The sequence below is a fragment of the Hippocampus comes genome, unplaced genomic scaffold (genome assembly GCF_001891065.2).
Source record: "Hippocampus comes isolate QL1 unplaced genomic scaffold, H_comes_QL1_v1.1 scaffold1, whole genome shotgun sequence".
Lineage (NCBI taxonomy): Eukaryota > Metazoa > Chordata > Actinopteri > Syngnathiformes > Syngnathidae > Hippocampus > Hippocampus comes.
In genome coordinates, this window is record NW_017805010.1 from 2,259,062 (window position 1) to 2,270,886 (window position 11,825).

The window sequence follows — 11,825 nt, forward strand, 5'->3', positions numbered from 1 at the left end:
TGCAAATAGTATTCAAGCATCAGAATTCAAGTTTAACATACGTGGTGGACTTTTAAAAACATGTAGTATGTATTTTATGCAAAAAAAATCTGCCCTCGAGTATAATCTTACCCTAATCGTCCACAAAAATCTTAGTTCTTCACTTTGAATCGTATCGCGCCTTTAGGTCAACTCACTTCTTCCACCTTAACAGACCCAAGGTAGCGTACATACATTTTTTTTTTTTGTGCATTGACGTCAATCGTATACAAGACACAAAACAGGCATTTTTTCTTGAATATTTCCCATGCTTAAGACGAATATGGACAGATAGCTTCGCTGCTGCCGATTTCCAAACCATCTTGACTGCGACAGCTACAGGCTCATCTTCCATCATTTCGGGAGGAACAAGAATTGCAAACATAACCGCAACAAAGCTACCGGTAAAGAGACAATATCTCTGTGTTTGCTAATGTTGTCTATGGATAATGACGGGCCAGGTTGGAAAAATATGCATTCACAGAATTATACTTGCGATGTTACCCAATGCTGTACTATGTTTACGTCGCCAACATTAGTGTAGGCTCGCGGAGCTTTGTGGATGAATGCTTAAGTATGGGAGACAAACTCCGTGGACATTAAATACTGTCCCCACCAGCAGAGCATGATTATGATCATTATTTTGTGTGTGTGTGTGTGTGTGTGTCTGTGTGGTGGCGGTGGTGTGGGTTGCTGAGGTTGTGCGCCACGTTTCATGCCTAAAAATTCACGTCATGCTATATGGCACTCAACGGTAGTGGTATAAGACACTGAGGGTGTCATATTCGGTGTGTGTGTGTGTGTGTGTGTGTGTGTGTGTGTGTGTGTGTGTGTGTGTGTGAGAGAGGTGGTGGTGGTGGTGGTGGTGGGGGGGGTTATGGTGTGTTTTACAGAAGGAACAAAATCTACTTTTTCACAATGATTATGTGATGTTTATTTTAGTTTTCAATTCACCCAAAATCTCCCACCCACTAACAAACACCCATTGGGTACACCTCAAATAATCCCATGAGATCCCATGCAAGCAGTGTACCTGTATAAGAAAATCTGCCACGTTTGATTGACACCATGAAAGAGCCATTATCAGTTTTATAGTTTGCAGTGGTGCAGAACTGCACAATATCATACTCAGAGGTGCTTCTAATTTGGCAACCTTATTTGGTGACATCATAGGGTTAAAATGAAGCTGCATCAATATCATGTGCAGTTTGACATCATCCACAAACACTCTAATGATGAATCTGACACTTTCAATCAAATTATTCACTTTGCAAAACTACTTTTTTTTTTGCAAAGAGATCTTCGTAGATTTTCAGATACAATGTACCTAATTAAGTGTCGTGTTAGTTCAATAACCTATTGCAGCTCAAATTCTTAGTTATTTGATTGATATGTACTGTATCTGGTTTGAATCGTTTCATGCAATGTGACTATTTACCAAAACAAAAATGTTCAGTTAAAAGTCATTGTTAAGCTACACCCTTCTCATATCCAATTATCATTGAAGTAAAAATGTACATACTGTAAACTGCATTATAGACCTGATGTTTTGCTGCTTTGGGGTTTAATCGGTGTTGACACCAAGTGCCCTGCCAGCCTGCAATTAATGATTGGACTTCTTGGATCTCTGTTGTGCTGAGAGCAGTCCTGTCACAGCTGTCACCATGAGAAATACAGCGGTAGCACAAAGAACCGTGATTGCTCTGGACACCTGTCATAACACCTGCTGATGAACTAAGCTCTTTCAGGTGGAAGACTGATGACAAAGGATATTTTATCCTGTAGTTTTATAGGTAATGACAATCACTCTTTCAGTTGGCCAGAGTGCGGCACAGGCCCGAGCCGGCAACCGCCACACCCGGCACCATGATGGAGGGAGGCATGCAGCTGCTGAACCGCGACGGCCACAGCATCTCGCACAACTCCAAGCGCCACTACCACGACTCCTTCGTGTCCATGAACAGGATGCGACAGCGTGGGCTGCTGTGCGATATTGTGCTACACGTCTCCAACAAAGAGATCAAGGCGCACAAAGTGGTGCTGGCTTCTTGCAGCCCTTACTTCCACGCCATGTTTACTAGTAAGTTCAGCACGGTGCACATCATCCCCTAAAAGCGGCCTGCAACTCTGTTTCTTTGTGCTGTCAGTCTCCTTTAATTTGCCTCGGGATAGTTTCAGATTTGGAGTTTAATATCAAAACAGCATGAGTGCAGTAAACACCACCTAATGCATTTTAAGCATCATTGTTTCCCTGCCTCCTCTTCCTGTCTGGGGCACAGGTGGTCGGTGTCGGTGCGTGTCTCACATTTCCTCTCCATGCAAGACCATTGTCCTTGTAAACTGCCTCCAGACTTCCAGACACCAAGCCTCATCTAGTCTTACCCAGTCACTAATGAGCCCATTTTCATAGTCTGTTTTGCTTTTTGCCTTATCAATGTCAGTGCTACTGTTGTTTGAAAAGTATAGATGGGCCTTGCGCCACCTGACAGCCAGGGTTTTCTTTTTTTTTTTTCACTTTTCATTTTAATATTCATTTCATTTTTTTAGATTTAGTTCATTTAGTTTTGAGCACAATAGCCTTTTTTTTTTTTTTTTAAGAAAATGCTTTGTTTTAGTTTAGTATGTATTAGCTTCGGTATTACCGGTAGTTTGAATTTTTTTTGTATTTATCGACTGTACGTTTTGTGTTATAACGTAAACTACAATTCCCGAACAACCGTTCGACCTTCCTTTTTCTGTACAGCTATACAGTAATTCAGAAATAAATGCATTTAAAATGAAACTCGAAAGTTCACGTGTGAAATGAATCGATGAAGATGAAAGTGAAGATAATTTTCCCTGTAAGTCTAATTAGATTTAGTTAGTTGTAGTTAGTTTAAAAAAATGTAAATTGTGCTTTCATTTAGTTATCATTTAACAATATATATATATTTTATTTTGTCAATTTTTGTTTTCATAATTTTGATTATAATTTAGAAATTTTGATAATAACAATAATAATAATAATAATAAATACATGAATGAGTCATTAATTTGGGGCAGATTGCTCCTCAAATGAAAAAAATAGATTCAAGCAGCTGAGCACTGTTATTGTGTCTCTGAGCAAACCTCCAAATTGACGATAGTCAACTTTTTGAACTGTCCTACCATTGTGAAATTGGTCCCCTCTCTGCTTATGTGTTATTTTCTGCTAGTTGTTTGTGTGGTGCAATGCATTTAATGCAAAAATATACAGCAGTGGTAACATCATTTTCCTATTGGGTTAAAATTTTGGTTGTATATTTGTTACTGTATTCTAAAAATGGCACCAAATGAGCTTCAGTCCATACACGAAAGTATGATCTGAATCAACAGATCTGGCCAGCACTGACTGGGTTAGAACTGCTTGCTCACGGCAAAAATGTTCTGGGTGAGCATGTGGCTCCCTAAATGTTGCTTATCCCCTGCCTCTCACCATCTAAAGCTAGCTTGCGCCAGCTTTCCTGTGACCTGTATTGAATAAGTGGTCCAGAAAATGGATGGATGCTAACTATGATTCTCTTATGTAGATGAGATGTCAGAGAGTCGTCAGACCCACGTGACGCTACATGATATCGACCCCCAAGCGTTGGAGCAGCTCATTCAGTACGCCTACACAGCGGAGATCGTGGTCGGGGAGGGTAACGTTCAGGTAACCTACAGATTAGGTCACCAATCAATCAATCTTCAATATGCATTGAATACCCCGTGGCTACTTCCACCTAAAATCCTTCCTTAGACGTTGCTTCCAGCGGCTAGCCTGCTGCAACTCAACGGGGTGCGAGACGCCTGCTGCAAGTTTCTCCTCAGCCAGCTGGACCCCTCGAACTGCCTGGGCATCCGAGGCTTTGCTGACACACACTCCTGCAGCGACCTTCTCAAGTCGGCGCACAAGTATGTCCTGCAACACTTTGTGGAGGTGTCCAAGACAGAGGAGTTCATGCTGCTGCCGTTGAAACAGGTGGGTGTAGGTTTAGTTGCGCATCCAAATAAGTTGCTCCAGCTTGTTCAGCAACTGCTCACTGCTGAATGGTTTCCATCTCTAAAAGTCATCATTTCCAGTCTGGACTTTCTATTGAGCCGACAGAACGATTGCTAAGGCATCAGTTTTTCTTCCTCAATGTATGAACTCTTAAATGTCATCCTAATGTGTATGTGCAAAGTTCAGTCTGGGGCCTGAGTCAAGGTGGAGGGAATGACAGTTCCAAATGGCAGTTATTGTGAGCACAAAACCTTCAAGCATCTGCTTGAAAATAAAAACATGTCAGGAAAAGCTTACTCGAACAGCTGGACATTAATTGGGGTTAATCTGAGCCATTTTAAATGGTGGCAGATGTGTGCTGACTTCCATTTACAATGAGTTTGAATATGATTGCGTAATTCTGAACAGAGCCACATCACCAGTTATAAGAGGGTGTGCACACTTGTGCAACCACATTGTAACATTGTATGTATGGTTTATTTCTACTCCTCTGGTTCTACCCTCTCATACTTTTCTCTCAATTGAGCAGGGGTGTGTAAACTTTCTGTGTCCACTGCAAATATCTGACAACTCATGAATTAGGTTTTTGGTTTTTACTTTTCAAGCAATCATCTGTCAGCAGAATTCTACGCTTTTTTTTTCTTTTAACGGTCAAAACCAGAAACAATTTTTAATATTGTGGAATGAAAAATCACAATACAGTATACGTTAATAATCTTTGATAAAGTGTGCTACAAAGCCATGCTGTTCCAATGTTTATTTAACTTAATCATTCCATTTGACACTTTATCCTTTCCTCGCAGGTTCTGGATCTGATTTCCAGTGACAACCTGAACGTACCATCTGAAGAGGAAGTGTACCGGGCTGTGCTGAGCTGGGTGAAACATGACATAGATGGGCGTCGGCCTCACGTTCCATGGGTAGGACGCATTTTGTTTCACCTGAGATGATTTCTGACTACACTCTTAAATTTCAACTCACCGAAACAGTGCTACTGTCCCGTCAGTTGATGAAGTGCGTGCGGCTGCCACTGCTGAGGCGAGACTTCCTGATGAGCAATGTGGACACAGAACTGCTGGTGCGTCACCACTCGGAGTGCAAGGACCTGCTGATCGAGGCTCTGAAGTATCACCTGATGCCCGAGCAGAGAGGCGTGCTCAGTAACAGCCGGACACGACCTCGTCGCTGCGAGGGCGCCAGTCCCGTGCTCTTTGCTGTTGGTTCGTGACAAACTCAAGACAGGCAAACGAATATAAAATGGCCACAATAGTCCAGTTAGAATTTTGTGTGTGTGTGTGTGTGTGTGTGTGTGTGTGTGTGTGTGTGTGTGTGTGTGTGTGTGTGTGTGTGTGTGTGTGTGTGTGTGTGCAAGGTGGGGGCAGCCTGTTTGCTATTCATGGAGACTGCGAAGCATATGATACCAGGACAGACCGCTGGCACATGGTGGCATCCATGTCCACTCGTCGGGCCCGGGTGGGCGTGGCAGCCATTGGGAACAGACTGTATGCTGTTGGCGGGTGAGTGACAACAGTGCTAGACATATATGCCTAACTTCGCTGGTACAACTTCATATCATCCACCAGTGGAGAACTTGCAGTTCCTTATAAACTTACGTTGCCGTGCATCGATCTCCTGCATAGACTGCAGGGAACGAGTCCACTCTGCATACACCATGTTTACCACACACCTCACCTGGGCTGAATTTAAAGGGAATGACCTGTCATTCCCTCTAACCACTTCGCTTGGCTAGGAATCAAGTCAGCTGTGTTCACTCCTGCAGCGGCGCAAACACACAATTCTGATCATAACAAAAGAAAGAAAACTCCAACCATGCACGCAGTTCGACTGAATTTTGCGCTAGACTTGGGCTGTTGAGAAAAATAGCACTTCAGGTGGTATGTGAGATTTTAAAATGTATTTAAAAAGTAGCATCATTGCAAAGAGAGAGAGAGAGAGAGAGAGCTCGATCAGAGCTCCTGCCTCCCTGCCACCATAACTGACAAAGATCCTCAGTGAAGCACAAGCCTAAGTGGCTCACTAAAATGTATATTCAGTGTTGACAGTTGGGAAGCCATGTTTTGCAATTTCGGCTTTTGTGTAAAATTAGGTTAATGACTTGGTATTGAGAACAAATCTGTACTGTGATCCAAAAGGTGAGCACTTTATGTTGGTAATTATTTTCATGCGGACAAATCTATAATTAAGTTAATTATTTCTTTTTTTCCCTCTATTTACAGTCTTTCCAAATGGTTCTTGAGATGCCACTACAAACGCAGTTTTAAAGTTCAAAGTTTAAAGAAATCAGACACTGATGGCACAACACTCTGCTTTAAGTTTTTTTTTGTTTTTTTTTTTTCCATCCAAAAATGCTCTGCACTGATTTTGGGGCACTTGGCTAAAAAAAAAAATATTCCACATAATTGAAAAAAAGTTCGAGAACCACTGCTCTACAGTCTTAAAAAAGCACTCCTGTTCATTGGTCCACATGTCATTCAGGTATGATGGGACCTCGGATCTGGCAACTGTGGAGTCATATGACCCCATCACTAACTCCTGGCAGCCTGAGGTTTCCATGGGAACGCGGCGGAGCTGTTTGGGTGTGGCGGTCTTGCATGGATTGTTGTATGCGGCGGGGGGTTATGATGGAGCTTCCTGTCTCAATAGGTACACGCATAGACACACAAACACGGTCATACAGTACTAGAATGTTTGTTTTGATTGTCATTTTAAGACATATTCAAAGAGATCTTTGCATCTTCTTCACAGTGCAGAGCGTTTTGATCCTCTGACCGGCACATGGACCTCAATTGCTGCCATGAGCACGCGTAGGAGATACGTTAGAGTCGCAACTCTAGGTAGCGACTCGTGTTGCTCGGAATTCTTCACATATATAATGTATAGCATCAAGCTGGACTGAAGCTCAAATGTTTAAGGATGTATTTTGATACTTTTCGGTTTCTTTCCCCCTCCAGATGGCAATTTGTATGCGGTAGGTGGTTACGACAGTTCCTCACATCTTGCAACAGTGGAGAAGTACGATCCTCAGGTGCATTTTCTGCTTTTTGCTATGACTTGGGAAATCTTTGCTTTATGCGCTGAATATTGATTTATGACTGTTTCTGAATTGTTTGATCGGATGAGCAGAGCAACACATGGACACCCATTTCCAATATGCTGAGTCGACGCAGCAGTGCCGGCGTGGCCGTTCTGGATGGCATGCTGTATGTCGCAGGAGGTAATGACGGCACCAGCTGCCTCAACTCAGTGGAAAGGTTCAACCCCAAGACCAACACGTGGGAGGGAGTGTCTGCCATGAACATCCGCAGGTTTGTCGGCAGGCACAACTTGCAGTAGTACAACAAAAAGCAGGATGCAATACCCTTGATTAAAAATAAATAAACAAATAAAGCTACCTGACAAAGGCCTAGTGTGGAGGTCGTGGGTTCGATCCCGGCTCTGGCCTTCCTGTGTGGAGTTTGCATGTTCTGCCCGGGCCTGTGTCGGTTTTCTCCGTGTACTCCGGTTTCCTCCCAGATTCCAAAAACATGCATGGCAGGCTGATTAAACACTCCAAATTGTCCCTAGGGGTGAGTGTGAGTGCGATGGTTGTTCGTCTCTGTGTGCCCTGCGATTGGCTGGCAACCGATTCAGGGTGTCCCCCGCCGACTGCCCGAGATGGCTGGGAGAGGCTCCAGCACCCCCCGCAACCCTTGTGAGGATAAAGCGGATCAGAAAATGGATGGATGGATGGATGGATGGGATGGATAAAACAGAATATCATGACAATAATGTCATTGTATTGTAATACAATGACTTTATTTGGAAATTTCATCTGGGGATTTTCTCTGAAAGCTATACAGTAAACCTTAAGATTGTCCCCCACGTGTTTGATGTGTGATGATCCCGCGCATACTCTCAGACAAATATAGATGCGGCAGATCAGCATCGAGCAGTGGGCTTTGGCGATGGAACCGTCTTGGATTTGTGGATGTGTCAGCTCATTCGCTCAACCCCCTAGACACACAACACGCACGCACACGCTCAGGCACCCTCCTGCCTTTGTGTGAGTCAGAATGTGGTGGGAGCAAGTGCAGCGCCATGAATAAACCATGGCGTAAAGTGCTTTTATTATCCAGTTGCTGGGCTCAATTTAACAGTTGAAGTAATGTCCCCTTGTGCTGACCTCTAATCTTTCTCTTGACCCAAACACCCATTGTCAATATGTGTGGAGAAACAAAAAAAAAAAAAAGTCAGTCTTTTTTTTTTTAAGGTTTTGTGTGCCAGTTGCAAGGTGTGTTTTCCTCTGTCTGTCCAACAACAGCACTGCCACAGTTATTTTGAAAAAGCAATTTAGGTCCTTCACTGATTCATTGCTATTGAAAGTAACCGAGTTCAATTACAAGTTCCTTTATTGCTGACATTCAACGTCTGCCGACAACTCTGCTTAACACAAAAATGGCAACTGGTTTTCCCAACACTTTATTAGAAGAGCATTTTTATGAGTAATGTTTTATAAATAATAATAATCATAAAGTTTTTAGTAAAAATAAAATCAAGTCTGCAAAGTTTCAGCCAGGCATCCACCTGAAGGGGGCACAGACATCGCACAGTCCCTCTGCCTGTTGACAAAAATATTTCACTGTGCAACAAAATGTGTTTGGCCTGGCAATACACAAGACAGATGTGTGACAAATAGAAAATCTTGCGTCACATGATCCGTCTGACAAAATCTTCCATTCGCACCCCCACTTGCTAGTGGAAGAAGTTACGAGAGAGTCTGCCACTTGTGCAAGTACTTGTGCACTTTTGGTGCAGTATCCATCCATCCATTTTCCGATCCGCTTTATCCTCACAAGGGTCACGGGGGGTGCTGGAGCCTATCCCAGCTGTCTTCGGGCAGTAGGCGGGGGACACCCTGAACCGGTTGCCAGCCAATCACAGGGCACACAGAGACGAACAACCATCAACGCTCACACTCACACCTAGGGACAATTTTGGAGTGTTCAATCAGCCTGCCATGCATGTTTTTGGAATGTGGGAGGAAACCGGAGTACCCGGAGAAAACCCACACAGGCCCGGGGAGAACATGCAAACTCCACACAGAAAGGCCAGAGCTGGGATCGAACCCACGACCTCTGCACTGTGAGGTCAACGCGCTAACCACTGGATCACCGGGCCACTGGTGCGGTGTTTCAAAATCAAATCATCTGATGCCATTTATTTTTAAAGGTAATGTAAGTTGAGTTTGAAATGATCAAGTGTTTTGGCATCATATTTTGCGGTACATTTACAGTTTACACTATTAATACAAGCAATTATGCACATTTTTGGGCACCAATTGATCTCAGTTTTTCATCTGTGGCAGGACTTCGTTCCTATCCCCGGCAAATATCTTGGGATTTACCTTTTGGTTTGTTTTGTTTGCCCGTCACAGGAGCACTCACGACTTGGTGGCGATGGATGGCTGGCTGTACGCCGTGGGAGGCAACGACGGCAGCTCCAGTCTCAACTCCATTGAGAAGTACAACCCGCGAAGCAACAAATGGGTGGCGGCCTCCTGTATGTTCACGCGGCGCAGCAGTGTGGGCGTGGCTGTGCTGGAACTGCTCAACTTCCCGCCGCCGTCCTCGCCCACCCTGTCTGTGTCCTCCACTAGCCTTTGACACGGGGTCATCGCTTGGCTGACTTCAGCCGCCGCTGCTACACCCCAGACTGGTTCTGGGAAGAGACGTAACTGCTCATTTTGAGGGGGAGCAGGATGAAGATGAGGTGTGGGGGGGGGGGGGTAAATGAGGCTCCTGGCCGTTATTACTGGCACTTTTGGCACAGATTGGCCATCAAAAATGTCATGAAAATCTGAAGTCGGACAGATTAGACTGAGCTACTGCCACCCCAGAGGTCTATTTTGTACGATGACATTGAATATTTTGCCCTTCTGTGCGGCGTCCTATTCAGCCACGCGCTCTCTCTCCTCAAGATATGAACATAAACTAAAGAAGATTGCGCAAACCTGTATTTGCTACTACCCCAAAATGTAGTGTTTGCAGTCTCACAAGAGACATGAAAAAAAAACTAGAATGTAGCTCATGGGGTGCTTAAAGCAAACTGCATGTTTATTCCACAACAGCTGGCTGGCATCGCCTCCCAAATGGGGAAGTGAAAATAAGGTAGTACTGCTAATGTCACGCTAGGTGGCAGTAACATGCCACACCCTCAACCCACACCACAGTGCGCTGTGAGACAGCATGCACGCAACACACGACAAGCCAAGCTCTCGTGTCTAAAGGAGTTTCAAACTTTCAAGTGAGGAATTTTCAAGTATTTATATAGATGTGTGGATGTTCAGATGTTTACCTGTAAGATGTTAAGAGAAGGAAACACGAGATTCCTATATAAATGTTAATGTTTATCTGTAAGATGTTAGGTGACGACAACATGAGATGCCTGTTTAAAAGTGTTTTAATATATTTATTTATGTGTGACATGTCGTGAGAGCGGGATAGTGTGGTTGCGTCCAGAGCGTTTCCGAGATTAGCTGTAATGCAGAATTCCATTTGTTTCCCTGAAGGATGGGCATTTGATGACTTCTCTGTAATGGAGGATGAGTAACTTAAGCAACAACATCACTGTTATTTCCACCTTATTTCCTTTCACGTTGGACAGAATAATGCTGCTCGGAGAAGTTGGGTGGATATAGCAACATTTTCCATCGTTGAAGTCAAACTTGTAAAGGCTGCAAACTCATTTGGTTCCACTCAACGGTGCCTCTGCTAGTTGTAGCAATGTAGTGCACTCAGTTTGACACAATTTACACGTTCTACCCGTGCCTGCGTGGATTTTTTCCGGGTATGCCGGTTTCCTCCCGCATTCCAAAAACATGCATAGCAGATTAATGGAACACTCTAAATTGTCCTGAGGTGTGATTGTGAGCGCAAGTGGTTGTTCGTCTCTGTGTGCCCTGCGATTGGCTGGCGACCAGTTCAGGGTGTACCCCGCCTACTGCCCAAAGACGGCTGGGATAGGCTCCAGCACGCCCACGACCCATGTGAGGATAAAGTGGTTCAGATGAATGCTACCATACTCATGGCTAGTTTACATGAGTTTCCCCACTCCCACTTGTAAAATGATCATGTGACTCAAATACCACAAATGCACAAGGAGGACTTATGACTTTAAAAAAATATACCAAAAAATGACAGCGGCATGTAAAAATAAATTGTAGCACCCACCCAACTTCTATTACTTAATGCTAAGTATGAATATGTGTGGAGATAACCCCAACAGTTCTTATAGTTTTTTGTTTTTTTTTTTTGCCCCCAGTGTTGAACTTGCATCATCAAGATGCAACATAACATCGTGGCTAACAAACAGGAAAATCCCACATTATTATTGCAAACTAACTGTTGAGACATTGCCCTTTTTCTATTTTGTTCAGGATTTTCAGTTTCTACCTCATTTTTTTCCCCATTGTTTTTCAGAGAGGATCCAGTTAAATCAACCTGCCCATGTCTAATGGAGATGCTGTTAGTGTTTAAATCTGCAGGGAAGGACCAAGAATCGCATGTCGATCAAAATGTCCTGTAAATAGGAAGATGGCTCAATGAATCCATGTTATTCAGTGTGAACGTGACTGTAGCAATGATTTTAAGTTTCAGCTCTGCTTCTATGTGGTGACTATTTATTTGAACTGTAAAATATGAATATAATTCTAGACATTTTGCACTATTGCAAATGGAGCAATACAAAAATGAAATAAAGATGTTCCAAATGTGATCCAAGTTTGAGACAAGATCTAAATCTTTAAATC

General features: G+C 43.5%; 1 protein-coding gene across 2 annotated transcripts; it reads left to right on the forward strand.

Annotated features, from left to right (window-relative positions):
• The first annotated feature begins 314 nt into the window (after positions 1–314).
• Positions 315–10,318, forward strand: klhl17 (kelch-like family member 17). 2 transcript variants are annotated; one of them, XM_019863041.1, is made up of 12 exons: positions 315–422; positions 1,834–2,098; positions 3,567–3,688; positions 3,776–3,997; positions 4,822–4,938; positions 5,025–5,238; positions 5,391–5,535; positions 6,515–6,682; positions 6,785–6,873; positions 6,991–7,064; positions 7,163–7,344; positions 9,453–10,318. In XM_019863041.1, the coding sequence occupies exons 2-12, from the start codon at positions 1,885–1,887 to the stop codon at positions 9,679–9,681; spliced, it is 1,776 nt and encodes a 591-aa protein (XP_019718600.1). In that variant the 5' UTR covers positions 315–422; positions 1,834–1,884; the 3' UTR covers positions 9,682–10,318. The 2 variants fall into 2 exon arrangements, with proteins under 2 accessions (XP_019718600.1, XP_019718601.1); XM_019863042.1 differs by lacking the exon at positions 315–422 and adding an exon at positions 1,594–1,766.
• The last annotated feature ends 1,507 nt before the right edge of the window (positions 10,319–11,825 follow it).